Source organism: Erinaceus europaeus, chromosome 11 (assembly GCF_950295315.1).
Source record: "Erinaceus europaeus chromosome 11, mEriEur2.1, whole genome shotgun sequence".
Taxonomy (NCBI): Eukaryota; Metazoa; Chordata; class Mammalia; order Eulipotyphla; family Erinaceidae; genus Erinaceus; species Erinaceus europaeus.
In genome coordinates this window covers 112,718,819-112,737,351 of record NC_080172.1, presented here as the reverse complement: position 1 = coordinate 112,737,351, position 18,533 = coordinate 112,718,819, and the positions used below count along the sequence as shown (strand labels likewise).

General features: G+C 42.0%; 1 protein-coding gene across 5 annotated transcripts in view; it reads right to left on the bottom strand.

Moving 5' to 3' along the window:
• The window catches only part of PRDM2 (PR/SET domain 2), a 125,850-nt gene that overhangs the window by 70,203 nt on the left and 37,114 nt on the right, over positions 1 to 18,533 (bottom strand). For all 5 annotated transcript variants that reach the window (XM_060202314.1, XM_007534219.3, XM_060202312.1 and 2 more), the window contains 2 exons: positions 17,921 to 18,073; positions 12,497 to 12,623 (listed from right to left, as the gene is read on the bottom strand). In XM_060202314.1, coding sequence (XP_060058297.1) covers positions 12,497 to 12,623; positions 17,921 to 18,073 — 280 coding nt within the window. The remainder of the gene's footprint in view (positions 1 to 12,496; positions 12,624 to 17,920; positions 18,074 to 18,533) is intronic.

Genomic DNA, 18,533 nt, shown 5'->3' with positions numbered 1-18,533 from the left:
GTGACTATACATTTAGCAGCCAATAAAACTAAAATCAAGCAGAGCTGGAGTATCAAATCCCTTGTTTAAAAAATTCAATAACAGATTAGCGATAGTTATTGCTTTTTGTTATTTGTTTCTAGTATCAATGTCAGTGAAACTGCAGCTTCAACGCAGTGTTAAATACTTCACAAATTACAATACAAAGTGTACAAAAGCATACGGCGATGGCTCTGTGCGCAAAATATTAGAACTAAAAGTACGCAGCCCCATGCAAGCTGCCTGCAGCATAAACCTGGTTTGAGTCAACAGGAACTTTAGGTCTCCTGATGCCAACATTAACCTGCTCACAAGGCAGGGAGTAAAAAGCAACGAAGCCTTCATTCCTCACAGGAACCTCAGACAACCTAAAGCCCGTAGTCACTCATTTCAAGGAAGTACATTCTCACTATTATGAACATTAAAACAAAAACAGTAATTGTTTTATGCGTTGGGAAGAAAGAAAAGAAACAAGTCAAATAGTAAGAATGACAAAGGCACAGAAACTGCTTTGCTGCCCATTCTCAACTGCATTGCGACTTCAAACAATGCACATGATTTGGTTTAGGGTTCCAAACACAGGTGAACAAACCAGTTTCCCTTCGTTTTTGTGGCATGTGTCTCAAGAAACTACAAAGAACTGAACCAAGAGGTAGGATTGTAAGTACAAGAGGAAAAGATTGTTCATCACTTTGATTTTAATAGGAATAATGGAGGAAGGGTATCTTGGTCTACGTGGTACTTTTTATTTTTCTGTTTTCGTCAAAAGCAAAGACAGTCCTCAGCAATTACACATAACTAGGAACTTACAGCTAAACCATTAAGGGTGAAATGATCTTTATGTCACCCAGACATAGGTCAATTAAAACATAAGTGAAAGTCAAGAGGGCATCAAGTTAGCAAGGGCATTTATTTATTCATTTTTTCTAAATTTATTTACTGGAGGATTAATGTTTTACAGTCAACAGTAAATACAATAGTTTGTACATGCATAACATTTCTCAGTTTTCCATATAACAATACCACCCTCATCAGGTTCTCTATCATCCTTTTCCAGGACTTGCACTCCCCCCCACCCCAGAGTCTTTAACTTTGGTGAAATACACCAAGCAAGGGCTTTTAGATGATATAGCTTTATTTTGGAAACTACTATTTTTTTAAGCCAATCAAATCCAGAAGTGGTGGTGGTAGGGGGTGGCTGCTTACTCAGAAACTGCTATTTTTATATACCACATACATAAAATGTCATTTTATCAGAATAAATCTTGTATATTAAATATATATATATGTATCACTTATACTGTACAATCTTTACAAGTTTATCATGAAAACAGGCATCTAAAGGTAAATTTGGGGGTCATGACCAAAAGTGAGACAAGGAAACAGTTACAGTAAATACTTCAAATACTAGTCTCTTACCCACAACCCTCCAGTGTTATTTTTACATTCTACCTGTGGCATCTGGAGCATCAGGCATGTGCTCTAATGCTCAGGACCCGTACTATTATCTTTTTTTTAAAATATTTTATTTTTAATATTTACTTATTTCCTTTTGTTGCCCTTGTTGTTTTATTGTTGTTGTTCTTGATGTTGTCGTTGTTGGATAGGACAGAGAGAAACGGAGAGAGATGGGGAAGACAGAGACGGCAAGAGAAAGACAGACACCTGCAGACCTGCTTCACCGCTTGTGAAGTGACTCCCCTACAGGTGGGGAGCCAGGGGCTCAAACTGGGATCCTTATGCAGGTCCTTGCATTTTGCACCACGTGCGCTTTAATCTGCTGTGCTACCGCCAGACTCCCACTGTTATCTTTTTAAAAACAAGCTAATGGGGCCCGATGGTCATGCACCTAGTTGAGAGCACCTGTTACAATGCTCAAAGACCACAGTTCAAATCCCCAAGACACCAATGGCAGGGGAAAGCTTTGCAAGTGATGAAGCAGTGCCGCAGGTGTCTCACTATTTCCCCCTTCCTCTCAATACCTGTCTCTAACCAAGAAGGAAACAAATAAAACAAGTTCACTGTTTTTCTACTTTTTAAGGGATACGACAGAAAATGCTTGAGAAATATGGAAATAGAAGAAAAAAAACAGCACAGATTATTGGACACCAGCTTTGCCCTGCCTACTCTATTGTGCATGTGATAAGTAAGGGAAACGGGTAAATCTGTAGAGAACGATCAAATAAACACCCACAGTAAAGACCTGAGGTAGAAAAGGCCGTATTATATTCTTACAAATTCAAAATGTTTATAGACACACACTTATTCTGGATTATTGTTTGATAAATATGATTTAAGAAATCAACCCGGGGTCAGGAGATGGCGAACCTGGCTAAGCACACATATTACAGTGTGTAAGGACCTGGGTTCAAGCCCCTGGTCCCCACCTGCAGGGGAAAAGCTTCACAAGTGGTGAAGCAGGGCTGCAGGTGTTTCTGTCTCTCTTCCTTTCTATCTCTTCCTTGCTTCTCAATTTCTGTTTCTAATAATAAATAAATAAAATATATTTTAAAAGTACTTTAAAAAATAAAATAATAAATAAATAAAATAAATAAATCAACCCATGCTCCTCATTGGGAAAATTTAAGTTAAGCAACTTCTTTCAAGCTTCTCCCCCCACAGTGAGTCAAGCCACTGTAATAAGAATAACTTAACTGCAAACAACACCTTTTTTATAGGTAACCAATTCAAATGACTTCCTCCTAAGGGAAAAAGCAAAAAAGCAAGAAGGGGAGGTCCTCAAGAGGAAGGAGGAGAGAAGATTGGGAGAGATCCTATATTTTTGATGTCACTTCAGGAAAAAGAAAAAAAAAACACCACAATTTAACTCAATAATATTTACAAACAAATTAGAAGTACAATTAAGAGTTCCTAACTTCTAACACCAAAACAGCTTTCTAATACAAAAACTTCAGCCTACTGTAAAGTTGGCAATTACAAAGCAAGCAGTGAATATTCACCTAGGCTAACTATAATTTAGCAAAGCTGCTGAACAACTGCACTGCATTCAGCATCAACCACTTCTTTTTTTTAATATATTTATTTATATTTATTTATATTTATTTATTCCCTTTTGTTGCCCTTGTTGTTTTTATTGTTGTAGTCATCCATCACTTCTTAGAAACATCAGAAGTCCTTGGATTTAGGCATGGTAAAGCAAGCAGTTTAGCAGCTGTCCAAAAACTGGGGAAACTGTGTACCTCCTCCTAGCGCCAGTTTTCTCATCTAGTAATACAAAGCACAATAAAAATGTCTGCTGTGCAAGGTTACTGGGAAGATGTATAATAATGGATTGGAGCATCAAATGCTAGGTACTCAAAGTTACTGCTAAACAAATGAGTAATTGCCATCAATGTTCACATCAAAATAGAGCATGATGAGTGAGGTCAGTCCGGAATGAACAGAATATTTGACAATGGTATGATCTGTGCAGATGAAAACAAAAACCAGTTCCTTCTGGTATTTGTCTTTTTTCATTTGGTTTCTCAGAAACCAGAGTCACACTTTCACATAATTCTTACTTCTCACTGTAATTCAACTTCCCTAATTATGTCAGCCGAAGTGCTAACATTAATAAAACCAAAACCGGAAACTCTACGTGTGGCATGCTAATCTGAACAGACAACTAGGATGAAGACAAGAGTTCTAGTCCATCTACAAGTCTCTCAGTTCTCCATTCAACCTCTAGCTGAAATAAATGACTATTAATTTCTAACCCACACAATGTTGTTTTGGGGATTAATTCAATTCCTCAATTCTTTAGAAATATCTTCAAATCTAGACCCCACCAATGTGTCCTGGAGCTCAGCTTCCCCAGAGACACACCCTACTAGGGAAAGAGAGAGGCAGACTGGGAGTATGGACCAACCAGTCAACACCCAATGTCCAGCGGGGAAGCAATTACAGAAGCCAGACCTTCCACCTTCTGCAACCCACAATGACCCTGGGTCCATACTCCCAGAGGGCTAGAGAATGGGAAAGCTATCAGGGGAGGGGATGGGATATGGAGATTGGGTGGTGGGAAATGTGTGGAGTTGTACCCCTCCTACCCTATGGTTTTGTTAATTAATCCTTTCTTAAATAAAATAAAAAAAAAAAAAGAAAATACAAAATTGCAAAAAAAAAAAAAAAAAAAAGAAATATCTTCAAATCTAAAACTGTGCTTTCCTCTCTGTAATTTTAATAGAATTACATCTGGAAATTCTAATAGAATTCTATCTGGAAACCAGAATGTGCCTGTGCTACACCTGGGGTGGGTGTGTGGGGAGAAGGAAGCACTCAGCTTAAAAACAATCCATAATTCAGAAAGCATATCTATGTTCATATTTAATAAAACTATAAGTTTTCTTTTTAATTTTAAATTATAACTACTTTTGTTAAAATCAACTAAAATATCTTAAACTTACTACAATAGGCTGTTACTATATTTTTACCTCTTTTTAAAACATTTATTTCCAGAGTCAGGTGGAATAAATGTAGTGCAGCGGGTTAAGTGCATGTGGTGCAAAGCGCAAGGACTGGCATAAGGATCCTGGTTCAAGGCTCCAGCTCCCCACCTGCAGGGGGGGAGGTTCGCTTCACAGGCGGTGAAGCAGTCTGCAGGTGTCTATCTTTCTCTCCTCCTCTCTCCATTTCTCTCTGTCCTAGCCAACAACGACGACATCAACAACAATAGCCACAACAAAAACAAGGGCAACAAAAAGGAAAAAAATAAATAAATATTTTTTTAAAAAAAACATTTATTTCAATATAGAGGTCAGAGCACAGTCCCACTAGTCCCACTCTGACATCTGCTGCACTAGGGTCCATCCCCCCTTCACGCACACAAATCCTACACTCACTGACTCAACTCGCCAGCCAAAACATTTTTTCTAAATTAGGTCAAGTTTTACCTTCCAATTTAGACAGTGACAGAAGAGTCGGAATAATAATGAAGTATACTCAGAACATAGCATTATTTTCTAATATGCTCAATTTAAGGTAATGGAAATTTAGTTGTTTATTATTATTTTGCTACCAAGGTTATTGCTGAAGCCAGGTACCTGCACAACTCCACTGCCCAGAGGCCTTTTAGATAGAAGAGGTAAGAGTAAGAAAGGTCCAAGGAGGGAGGGGAGACAGAGAAGGAAAGACACCTACTGCACTGCTTGTGAGGCCTCCTGCTGCAGTTGGGGGCTAAGGGCTTGAACCTGGGTCCTCATGTGAATGGCTCTACCAGATTAGCTGCTACCAGCCCTCCTGAAACATGGCACAAATAGGTATTTTTCACTAAAAAAAAAAAAAGTTGCAAATTGGCAAAGTGCTGTTTAATGACATAATTCCCCTATGAACAAGCTTGGCCATAAGCAGAAATCAAAAGCACAAAACAAAAGCATAGGCCAACTGTAAGTGTGGAGCAATTCAGTAACAATAAATTGGGAATTTAAAAAAAATGCTTCCCTCCCCTTCAGAGAACTGAGCAGCTCTGGCTTCTGGTGGTGCTGGGGATTGAATTGAGACCTTTGGTGCTTCATGCATGAAAAGTCTTTTTGCATTCCCATTATACCATCTTCCCAGCCCCAAAATACTGATTCCTAATGTTGAAAATATAATATATATATTTATAAACAGATGATGGCCAAGTCAGCAATAAGTACCACAGCATGCCACTGGGTGAATGGAATCCTGGTGCACTACAACAAACTTGTAAACACTACAATGGTGAGGCCACATTCCCACACGAGTGTCTTTCTCTTCCAAGGGCCTCAGACCCTACTCTAGAACCTGCAAACAGCGTTTGTGAGTAACTGTGCACAGGAGCAGCCTGCCTGGCATTCTGTCCTTGAACTTTGGCCAAGAAGCCTAAAACAAAAGCCTCTGCTATGATCAAGTCAGGAGATGAACTCCATGGAAGCCCACCAGTTCTCTTTCATTTTCTTGTACAAAAAGCACTCTCTAATCTTTTACCTTTCACTGGAACTTGTGTCGTCTCTTCTACCTGTTCTCTTCTGTGGAACTGGGTGAGCAGTAATCACAGAAGAGCACACAGCACAGGAAACTTTAAGATCTGGCTCTTGACACTCACTGAACAAGTTATCTGCCCACTTCAGTCGACCGTTTCCACATCTGGAAGTAGTTATGCGCACCCCAACAATGCCCAATGGGTAGGTCTATGGAAATGCTCAGCCCTAGTCCGGGCTCATTATTCTAATTGCAGCACTAATCATCTCTCTGCCCAGGAGAATTGAGGTTTCCATCAGAGCCTCTAACTGCTTGTTTTCTACCTGTTGTCTAACAATATCCCTTTGAGTTTTTCCCTCCCCAACTTCTCTGTTGGTCTTTTTTCTCCTAATCAGTTTCCTTTATAGGGGTCTGCCCCATTGGTCCACTTGTGACCATCACACAGCATCACCTTCTGCTGACTCCTACCCATGAAGCCCAGATACACAGCCAGAATTCCAGTAGGCTCAACCTCTGGTGACCTGCAATCAAATGAGCTACTAGCTCCTTCCTGAATGCTTTAGTTTTTTGCTCTACCAACTAGGGGTAGCAAAAACAGTACCTGAAAGAAAATCTGTTCATCTACAGAAAGGAGTTTCTTAAATCAAAACTACACATGATTTCTAGGTGGGTCTCACTATGCACCAGCCCAGTTAATGCATTTCCTAAACAGCATCTAGCTTGGCTCCTCCCCCTGGAGCTCTGAGTCCTAAGGCTTCTCAAGTCAGCCTTTATGCCATTTATGTCTTAGCATCTGAAAAGCCATCTCTGGCTAGTCGTTTACAAGCACATTGTATCTCATCCCTCGCCGCACATTTTTTCCCCTCAAAATATGTACTTATTTAGTATTTTCAATTTGTTTAAAAATTACTAGGTTTGTGGTCCGGGAGGTGGCGCAGTGGTAAAGCTTTGGACTCTCAAGCATGAGGTCCTGAGTTCGATCCCTGGCAGCACATGTACCAGAGTGATGTCTGGTTCTTTCTCTCTCCTCCTATCTTAATCATAAATAAATAAAATCTTTTAAAAAAAAATTACTAGGCTTTACTTCACTCTTGGGGTTGAGAAAAGCATCTCTGCCCTTGGAAAGCATTCCACATTTATTACATTCTTTGTCTTGTCCTATGATTTTTTTTTTTTTTTTTTTGGTCATCAATTACCTTGAAGATGAAAGGAGACAAAAACTCCTTTCCTGTGTAGGCTTTCCAAGCAAATGTTAAAATATCTTGTAGAGGGATGTCCTGAATACATAAAGCAAAATGATTTGGGTAGATTTATAGTATTGTTCTTTTGTTGTTTCAGGTTGACAGTATTGTTACAAGAACACACCACACATACATTGCATTAGCCTTTCTGATGGTGTGCCATTCCCTCATCCTCTAAAAATGGGAATTCCACAGGGTAAGAAGGTTGGTCATTTGTTCTAAGCTCTAACTCCAGCATTTAGAAGAAGGCTGCAACTTCTTTTTTAACAACTGGGTAGGGGACAGACCTCCCATGTATTTATAATTTCTCACAGTCCATAGCAGGAAGTCCTCTGCCTGACATGTTCTGAAATGTCCCCATCCTGCCACTCTTCCTACAGACTTTCAAGTCATCCTAGCCCTGTCCTGCCTTTTCCTCTTCTAAATGCCAACAGTTCTTAACATCTGTGAGTTCAGTGTCTTTCTCTTGAAACTGACTTTTCAAGTTTCTTTCAGCTTCAGTTATTCACCTCTGAGTAAAGAATTTCAAATATGCAAAATCTCAAAAAAATAAAAGTATTCATAGCACCAAGGTTCTTTTTTAAATTTTTTTTTTTACCTAAAGACACATGCAGTATTTCACTTTTAAGTAAAATAAAATTTAACAGGTCTATGATGACTAAAAATCAGTTAGATAAATGCTATAGAAACTAGTTGGTGTTCTTGAGTCATTTATTTACAGTTTGTATAGAGATACTTTCATTTCTTTTGAAATATTTTACTTTGTTTATTAATATTTTGTAATAGAGGCAGAAACTGAGAGGATAAGAGAGGTAGAAACACAGTGGCAGTGTAGCTTCACAGCTCATCAAGTTTTCCCCCTGCAGGTGAGGACCAGGGACTTGAACAGGTCCTTACACACTGTAACACAAGTGAGTCAGGTGAGCCACCACTTGGCCCCAAAATGTCTTAAACTTACTTAGTCATTAGGGAAATGGATTCTCAGAGTTCATCATGCTCTTGTAGTAAATGTTCTACCTTCTCTACTGGCTAGCTGTAAGTTACAAAACTACTTGTTGCTACTAAAAACGTCTAATTTGTTGTGAAAAGCCAGTAGGTTAGTGGGGCTAAACGGCATCAATGGGTGATGCTTCTGGGAGAAAAGGGCCATCTCCAGTGCCTATCTGAAGCATGCAAATAAATGACTGGCTGAATGAGCCCCACTCAGAAGTTCCTTCACAAACAGATAAGAAACTGTCAGACACAATGTCAGTGGTACTTGTAGTCACCATGAACCTGCCTACTGCACAGAGCTGTTCCCATTATCTCATCTGCACTTGACAATAGCCTTGAGAGGTTAAGTAGTACAAGGACTGGGCCATGCTGTGACTCTCGATTTTAAGGCTATGGAAACTGCCCCAAGTTTTTGAGTTCCTCCAATAAATCCAATTATAAAGTCACTACTGTTTCTTTAGGCTAAAAGAACTTTTAGGCAATATGGTTCTTATGCAGTGGAGAGAGATCAGGACACCACTACAAACTGCTGTTAGTATCCACCTGTAAAGAGAGCACTTACCAACAAGGCATGATTTACTGCTAACAAGAAAATTTAACTATCTCACTTTTCAGAGTAGGAAAACGGAAAGATAGGGTAAGTACTTCACAGATCATAATCTTCCTATGGCTCATATTAACATAATCTTACAACAACCAACACTAAGAATCTTCCTTTCAACTCCATCTGAAATACACATCTGTGTTCTCCAAGGAACTTCTCATGTCCAATCTCTTTAGAGACTGCTCAGACGACCTATAAGAAATTAAGTTGAACTACAAAATAGAGAATACATAAGCTAGTTGTAATTGCCTAAGATATGTATAGTTTTGGTCCGTGGCAAAACTGAATGCCTGAGCAGAGACAATATTAACTCTGTTCTCACAAAACTGTGTTCCCCTTACTAGTAGTTTACAAGATACTTTTGCCAGTTAGTGAAAATATCTTGATGGTCTATTATATGTCAACTAACTAGGTATTGATCAGCATCTTACAGATTTACTGTTAAGCTGGTCCCAAACCACAAGCACCAGGAGAAGCATGGGCTTCTTTTTTGCTTTTTGTGCTATGCAATCTAGCAGAGTGGACAGCATATGGCAGAGGCTCAAACCACAAGCACCAGGAGAAGCATGGGCTTCTTTTTTGCTTTTTGTGCTATGCAATCTAGCAGAGTGGACAGCATATGGCAGAGGCTCAACACTGGATGGGTGGATGGATGGGTGGATGGATGGATGGATGGATGGATGGATGGATGGATGGATAGATGTCACCAAACAAAGAGGTCACAATAAATGTAAAGGAACTGGGCTGGGGAGACAACATAATGGTGATGCAAAAGCCTTTCAAGCCTGAGGTTTTGAGGCCCCAGGTTTAAACCCCAGCACCACCATAAACCAGAACTGAGCAGTGTTCTGGTCTTTCTCTTCGTATTTTTCCCTCTGGATTTACTTTTTCTCTTTAAAATAAAGAAAATATAAATATTTTTTTAAAATGTAAAGGAATCAGGGCTTTGCCATGCTGCCCGAGCCATCAGAGACTTAATGAATTCTGAAACACAGCACATACAACGCAGAGCTGTAGGCAAAGCAGCAGTCAGGCAAGAAGCCTTGAAAAAGAACCATGAAGAATTCCTCTATTTCTCTTTGCCTAATAACTGAGCTGAAGATAGGTTCACTGTTAACTACATGTCTTCGACATCTGCCTTTTAGAAATAATTATGATTACTATTACCAAATGATTTTCACTTATGTCTGAGGTCACAGAAAATATTTCAATAGGGCAAAGTTAACAGCAAATATTCTCTATTTTTGTATCTATGCAAGTTAATGACAGGTTTTCAGAATATTTGATTAAAAATAATTTAAGAGGTCTGATGCATTATTTAAATACTTCAATATATCACAGCCATAAAGAACAAACAGGACTGTCCACTGCCCAAAACTCCGTATGTGAATTTCATGCAAGTACTTTAATTAAAACCTAAAATTCAGTGGGTAACCTGCTGCCCTAGAAATATGAACCACTTAGCTCAATACAAAAATCCATCAATAGGGCTGGCAAAACAGCTCCCTTGAATACTGCACTGCTTTGCCACGCACACCACCCAGGTGTGAGCCCTAGCCCCACAGCTGGGTGCTGTGGTCCCTGCCACTCTCTCTGCCTCTTAATCCAGCAACCTCATGTATAAAAACGAAGATGTGTAACCTCATGTACAATGAATAAAACTGCAAGTTTTGTTCCCTCCCCCTCCCTTCCCCCCCCACCAGGGTTATCGCCAGGGCTCAGTGCCTGCACTATGAATCCACTGCTCCTGGTGGACATTTTTCCCATTCTATTGGATTGGATAGGACACAGAGAATTTGGGGGGGGGGGGCAGAGAAAGACAGATACCTGCAGAACAGCTTCAATGCTTGTCAAGTGTCCCCCCCTGCAGGTGTCTCGAAACTTTACATCAGGCTCAACCTGACGCTGTTGACTGGCTACGGAAGAAGGGCAAACGCTAGAAGAAGAAGGTGGGGAGTGGGGGGGGCTCCAAGCCAGATCCTTGTGCTTGATACCAGGTGCCCTTACAGGGGCACACCACTGCCTGCCCCCATCCCCAGCAAGTTTTTTTTTTTTCCTCCACACATAACAGGCGAACGTGAAAAAAGCAAGGGATAAATAAAAGTAACTTGCTCATCAAGGTATGACAGAAAAAAGTCTGAAAGGCGAAGTTTTTGCTGTACACTATAAATATGTGGAAGTCAGCTATGCTAGGTGGCTGAGCTATGACTTCCTTTCCTCCAGGACCCAGCCCTGGAAAGTCACAACTTACCTGACTTAGTGAGTGACATCCATGAAAAACAAAATGAACAAGAAACAAATTACACCGTCTTAAGAATTTACAATTATGTTTCACGCAAATATTAACAATGCTTCCTTTAGAAGAGTTAAAAGAAAAGATGATGAAAAGAAACACCTGGAAATTTCTAGACTCTGGTCATCTGACTCAGTATCAAAGCATGTCGTGACACAGTTACTACAAAATCATATCACACAATTTAGGAGGCCGGTACACTGGTTCTTGGATCAGTATCTGGGTTACACTGAGGACATAAAGAAGATGTAATGGAAAAATGAGAATGGACTTCTTGTCTAAGTTTGAGAACATACTTCATTTTTGCAAAAGCACAATGTTTATGTTAATGTCTTTCAATGTCCAGAGAAATGAAGGGATTATCTCAGACAGCCACAAAAATTTACAGACTTTAATTGGGGGGTGGAGATTTATATTAGTAAGAAACTACCATTAATATGCATGTACTTCAGAAACTGGCTTTTGTGAGATTCACAAATTCACGTGAAAATTCCTTTAAAAAAAAGTCAGTCGTCACCAGCTGGACAGATCACACAGTCAACCAAACTATTTTCTTTCCAGAAATCATGGCCTTTTAAGTGCGGCTATACTTTCCCTTTTGTTTGAATGCATCACTCAACAGTTGGAGTCAGGTCAAAAGTAACAGAAAACTACACTTTCTCAAATTCCATCAAATTCCATCTGTTACCGGCCTGCTCTCGAACTCCCCACCCAGCCCCGGGGGAGTGTGGCCGCCAGCCTGCGTGGAGGCGGCGGGCAGGGCGCCGGGGACCCGTCCCGCGCGGGCTGGACGCGGGGCGCAGCTGGGGGCGAGGCGGGCGGAGTCCCCAGGACGCGTCCCGCGCGGGCTGGATGCGGGGCGCGGCTGGGGCGAGCGCAGCCCGGCGAGGCGGCGGCGAGGACCGTCCTGCCTGGAGCCTGGCGGCAGCGGGCGGAGCGGCGTGCCCAGCTCTCCCGGCCCGGGCCTCCCCGTCCGCCCTCGCACTGGCGAGCTTGCAGGCCGCCGCGTCCCGGCCCGTCCCGTCCCGGCCCGACCCGCTCGGGACCGAGTAGACTCGAGGCCCTGAGCCCGCAGCCTGGAAATGTCACTCTCGGGACATCGGATGCGCGTTCCCCGGCCGGGTGCACAAAAAGCGCGACGGCCCCTCCCGCCCCGCCGCTCGCGGGGTCCCGGGCGCGACAACCGCCCCAGGCCTGCCCGGCGGCCCCCCCAGCGGCTCGGCCCCGAGTTCCCGGGAGCCGCGCGGGGCGGCGGGCGCCGTGATTCAGCAGCGGCGGGGAGGGGGAGCCGGGTCGCGGCCGGCGTCGAGCGCGGAGAAGGTCACCGGGAGCCGCGGGGCTGCCCGAACCCTGCGAGCCGGGCCCCCGGCCGGCGGCGAGGAAAAACGCGGCGGGGACGGGCCCTACCTTTCCTGCTCTTCGGGGAGCTCCGCTTGCTCCGGGCGCTGGCTCGCTCTTCCTCAATCGCAGCTGCTATCTCAGGGTTGTCTTCCCCATTGTACCAGACCAGGAGCTCCTCGCCCGGCGCGATTGGCTGCGGGGAGAGAAGAGACAAGCAGCCGGCCAATCAGAGCGGCGGTTGTTGGCGGGGCGGGGGCGGGGCGCGGGCTGCGGGGGGCGCTCGCAGCTGTGGCGGCGCGCCCGCAGCCAGCCCGGCAGGAAGGGCTCCTTAACCCTGGCGGCCCCGGCCGGGCGGACGGCGGGCGGACTGGCGGGCGGCGCGCGGGAAGGAAGGGCCCCTCTGCTGGACGGAGGACCTCACTTCCCAGCCCGCCGCCCCTTCTCGGGCTCCCGCACCAGCAAAGGCGGGGCTCAGGCTGGGAGCACATTGCTTCCAACTCCAAACCTCCGTGTGCCAAGCCGTTCTGTTCAAAGACTCACGACTGCCCACGCTTAAGTTTTTGTTTTTTTTTAAAAAGACCAACAAAAAAATTAATTAAACACGGAACATCTAAGCTGATGAAAAATCTGAGGTCACGATTCTAAAGAAGCAGTCGGCTAGGGAAACAGTGCTGGAAGCCAGTCGCCAGGCAGCTTGGCATTCATTCCTAGCGCCAGTGGGGCACGGGAGGGAGAGGGACACGCGCCGCGCTCCCGCCAATTGAGCACCAGAGTCGCCAGGAAATTCTAAGGTGGGGTGCGCAGTGCGGGTCCGCCCTGCTGGGTCCCTGCAGAGCTAGTGGCCTTCCTGGGGTGCCAGACTTGAGTTAGCATGGAAACTTCTAAATTTAGGAGAAAACGCAAAAAAAAAAAGCCACTTCGTATGCTGTGTGCTTCTAAGACATTAATTCTTCACAGTCATGTGAATAGTAAGAATACGTGTAACTAATACACTGATCACATTTGGAACAGGATGACACACACACACACACACACACACACACACACACACACACACCCCATGCATCTATACTGAGTAGAAAGATTAGTCCTAAATAAAACTTAGGGAAATGCTTATTGGCTTTTCTCACAATAACTCATCTGTTCATAATGTTCCAAAAGTATCAACTCAAGGGAAATTCCAACGAAAATCCATTGAAAAGAATACAGATCTGTGAATCTATACTGATGTAAATGAATGAATAAATGAACAAGCAAACAAAAAGCAAAGCTTTTGCTTAAACTAGATTGCAACCAGAACAATAAAAAGACAAGATTAAGCTGTAAACCATTCATCTCCCAATCAAGAAATTAAAAAAAAAAAAAGTAACTGGAGAGGTCGGTGATTCAGCAAGTTCAGGAAGTACATGTTTTACCATCCTAGGTTTCATCCCCAGCACACACTAGACAAGAGCAAGTTAAATAGGAGAGTTCTGTTCTCTCTTTCTCACAAAAATAAATAATCTGAGACCAAGGAGTGGCACACTCAGCAGCTCTGCATATATTCAACACTCAAGGAGCTAGGTTCAAGCTCCAGGTTCCCACTTGCAAGAGGAAAGTTTCCCAAGAGGTGAAGCAATGCTGGCAGGTGTCTTTATCTCAATCTCTCTCTCTCTCTCTCTCTTATTTTTTGGTGGGGGCAGGAGCTGAACCTGGGACTGTGGAGCTTCAGGCACAAGAGTCTCTTTGCATAACCACTATGCTATGTAGCCCCACCCGAAGGTGTCTCTCCCCCTCTCCACCTCCTGTGTCAACTCAAAAAATGCAAAATAAATACAAAATATTTTAAAATAAATCATTTTAAGCAAGTGAAATGAGAAAATCACTAGATGGCAATCATTACAATAACTGATTAACATTAGAATCATCGATAGATGCAAAACTAAGCAGGTGAAACTTTTAAGTATATAGGAAAATAGTATACAGATTCAAAATATTTCTCGATAAAACATTACAGGTCAGTAAAACAGCTTACCTGGATAGTGTCCCTGCACTGTATCACAACGACATAGGTTCCAGCCTATGCCCTACTACACTGGAAGAAGCTTCCAGGTCATGGTGTCTTTCCCCCCTATCCCTCTGTTGCTCTCTACTTGAAAAAGTATTGTTGGAGCAGTGCTATGAAAATAAATTAACTACAAAGGGGGTAGGATATATAATGAGACAAACCAACTTTATGTGCTTCCTAATCCAATCACGGTAAAGTACAAATAAAGCCCAAACTGTGAGGTACCCTACAAAACATTTTTTTATATAAATAATCACAAATTAACAGCTCTCCTCAAAACTGAAAAGTTAAAAAAAAAGACAGAGGGATTGTCCAAACTAAGGAACTGAAGGCAGCAGAATTTACTTTTTCTCCAAGGACGTGACTGGAACAACTGGCTAAATAAGAACAAGGTGTGTAGTTAGTTAATAAGACATAGCTATGTTGGTTTCATGATTTTAGTCACTGTACCATGTCATAGAATAGGACGTCCTGCTTGGTAATTGGGGGTGTGGGGCTGGAATTCCATTCAAGATCCCAACTGAGGAAAAAAAATAAAATAAATTCACTTCAAGAAGCTTTCCATTCTAGATATAGTCCTTGAATGTAAATATTTTGTTTCATTCTCTACAGAACTCACACTGTTTATATAACTCAAGTTTCAAAATAGTCTGAATTCTTTAAAATAAAAGAACAAGTCATTGTTTCCTTTACTCCCCAAGGATGGCTAGAGCTTGCCATTTCCTCATCTATGAGCCAAAGTATTATCTTCCTTCTGGAATCACTTACATCTAAACCAAAAATCTTAGTCTATCAATAAGATTTTACTGGGCTTAAATTATAGATACCTGTTGGCACTCTGTTTCTTTCCCTTTTTCTTTTTTTTTTTTTTTCCCAGATTTTACTTATTTATCAATGAGAAAGACAGGAGGTGAGAGAAAGAACCAGACATCACTCTGGTGTTACATGTGCTGCTGGCCGGATACTGAACTCAAGGACCTCATGCTTATGGGTCCAATGCTTTATCCACTGCACCACCTCCCAGACTATGGTAGTCTGCTTCTGCTGAAAGCTTATGTTATTTTTTTAAATTGAACTATTGCAAGCACCAAATGTATAGTTCCTTTATTTTATTATAAGTCACATATCTATAACATGATGGAATTATATGATTAGGATGGACGAGAATATGTAGTGTTACGTAAAACCAAAGTAAAAGAACAAGAAAACGTGTTAAGTAATTTTCATTCCCAATTTTACTTAGCCCCCAGTCATAACCAGAATACTGCTGAAAGATACTCTCTAGAAATTTCTGATAGCTCTGAATCTCAGAACTGAAGTTTTTATGTTAATTTCAGTGCTATGTTTCATAAAGAGTTAACTAGTTCCAACAGAGAGGACTGAAAGAATGAAACGTAGCTAGCTAACACTTAGAGCTGTTAGCTTAGAGAAGACACTGTTCACATACTTATACGTACTGGCTTATTTAATCTTCACAGTAACGGTAAATATTCATTTAAAATTTTCTCCATTTTTACAGATGACAAAGCTAAGGAAAAGAGAGTGGAAGTAACTTCTCATAGTCGCTCCTCTAGAAGTAAAATCCATAGTCAGCTCCAGAGTCCTGACTCCTAACTACCACACCGCACTGTGCTGTCTCAACCAAAACCAAGTACCTATCATTTCTTGCAGGTAGCTGACACTAGCGCTCTATCTATCCTCCCATGTAGCCATCCTAATAATAAGCTCATGAGCTCAATACTGCAAGTGTCAACATCTAACAAATGAAGAAACTGAAGTACGAAAAGGTAATCCGCCTCACGCTACACAGGTAAGTCACAACAACTTGGTTCAAGTCACATGGCACAATAGTAAGATTTAATTCTGTCAGTCTGACTTCAGAGTCCGCTATGCCAAATACTATTCATATTCTGGCTTCTCAGTGTTTCTACTTGCTGCTGGAGATGAATGTTTCTATTTGCAAGCAGAGGTGAGTCCATTTGAACCTCACTCATGCAAACACACGCAACTTACTTAAAAAGACATTTGAGAGAGTGAATTAATTCTTGACATGAACTTTGAATCTATTCCAAAGTCTGGTATGTATATCCACTATAAAATCTCATTACAACCCATAAGAAACAAAAGAACAGTTGTAGACATATTAAATGAAAAAGTAACACACACACATACACTCACATTTTCCTGCTAACTGAAACAAGAACATGGACCTGAGTTAAAGGGAAGTCCTGAGTTGGCTAAAGATGTCCAGAAGAATACAGCAAAGGAAAAATAAACAGCTCTATGCTATCTAAACATCCATGACAACACTGACACAATTCAGAACCCTGTAAAGCTGACCACCATTTCAAATGCTTCTTCACAGAATTTTCAACTATATGGAGCATGAGCTATTCCCCCAATCTAAGACATGTTTTATGGTACCAGTTAAAAAAGGAAAACTTGGGGGTTACAGTGATAGTAACAAACCTATCTATTCCAAGCCTATCAATCATTCTACTGATGTCTTTGTTGCCTCAAGACTGTCTTCTAGAACATATCCAGGTGTAGAGAGGACAGCTTGGGCTTCCAAGAAAATAAGGGAGACAGACATAAGTTTGCTTATTGCAACTTCCTAACACTTAACTTTTCCAAATGTGTTCAGTGACCTCTGACTTGAACTCAAACTCTGAAAAATAACTTTCTTTTTCTTTTGATCTCAATAACTAATGTTTTCCAAAAAAAAAAAAAAAGTTCCATTTAATTTCCATTCTGAATAAATTTTAGGGAAATGTCGATCCAAGTTCAACTGTGTACAAAACTAAGAAGGTGTTTCCAGTTAACAGAGAACCACCATAACTACCGATAACTTCTTACAGTTGGAAACATCTGCTAGCTTGACCATTTCTAATGGATTTTTTACGTGAGAAGGGTGGTTGTTGTCATATTCTTAAATCATTTGTTTATACAAAGATACTCTAGGTAATTACATAATGCCAACTTCGTGCTTCAGTGTCCTTATGAAGAAGGATCACTCACATCCGGACACTTGAAACAGATGTCAAAGGTGTTGGTGAATACATTTTCCTTCATGTCTGCAAAGTGACTGTCAGTCATGACTAAGAACAGCGTGATCTGGGAGTCGGGTGGTAGCACAGAGGGCTAAGCACACGTGGCGCAAAGCACAAGGACGGGTGTAAGGATCCCGGTTCGAGCCCCCGGCTCCCCACTTGCAGGGGAGTTGCTTCACAGGCAGTGAAACAGGTCTGCAGGTGTCTCTCTTTCTCTCCCCCTGTCTTCCCCACCTCTCTCCATTTCTCTCTGTCCTAACCAACAATGACATCAATAATAACTACAACAAGGACAACAAAAGGGAATATATATATATATATAAAAAGAACAGTGTGATCTATGCCGCACGCAGAGCCACTCTGTGCAGACTACTGTGACCTTCAGATCCTTACCTTTAAGGTTTTATAGTAAATGGCCCTGTTGATTTCCAGTGGAAACAGATTCTGTTCTTCTCCCGAACAAGCCCAGTTCACATAGCGCAGCCAGTTCCCTTTCTCTGGGTCAGTGGCATCAATGCACATCCACCCCAAATTGGGGTAATACACCTAGAATGGAGGAAAGACATCGCTGTTAAAATGCAGCAACATCAAGGGGGCTGGGCAGTAGCACAGCAGGTTAAGCGCACATGACACAAAATGCAAGGACAGCGTGTGGATCCCAGTTTGAGCCCACAGCTCCCCATGTACAAAGGAGTTGCTTCACAAGCGGTGAATCAGGTCTGCAGGTGTCTATCTTTCTCTCCTCCTCTCTGTCTCCTCCTCCTCTCTCCATTTCTCTCCGTCCTATCCAGCAATAACAGCAACAATAAGAACCACAACAACAATAAAACAAAGGCAACAAAAAGGAAAAAAACATAGTCTCCAGAAGCAGTGGATTCATGGTGCAGGCACAGATCCCCAGCGATAACTATGGAGGCAAAAAAAAAAAAAAAAAAACAGAAAGAGAGAGGGAGAAAGAAAGAAAAATGTGGCAACTTGGAAAAGCTTCTACACACTGGAAGAAAAC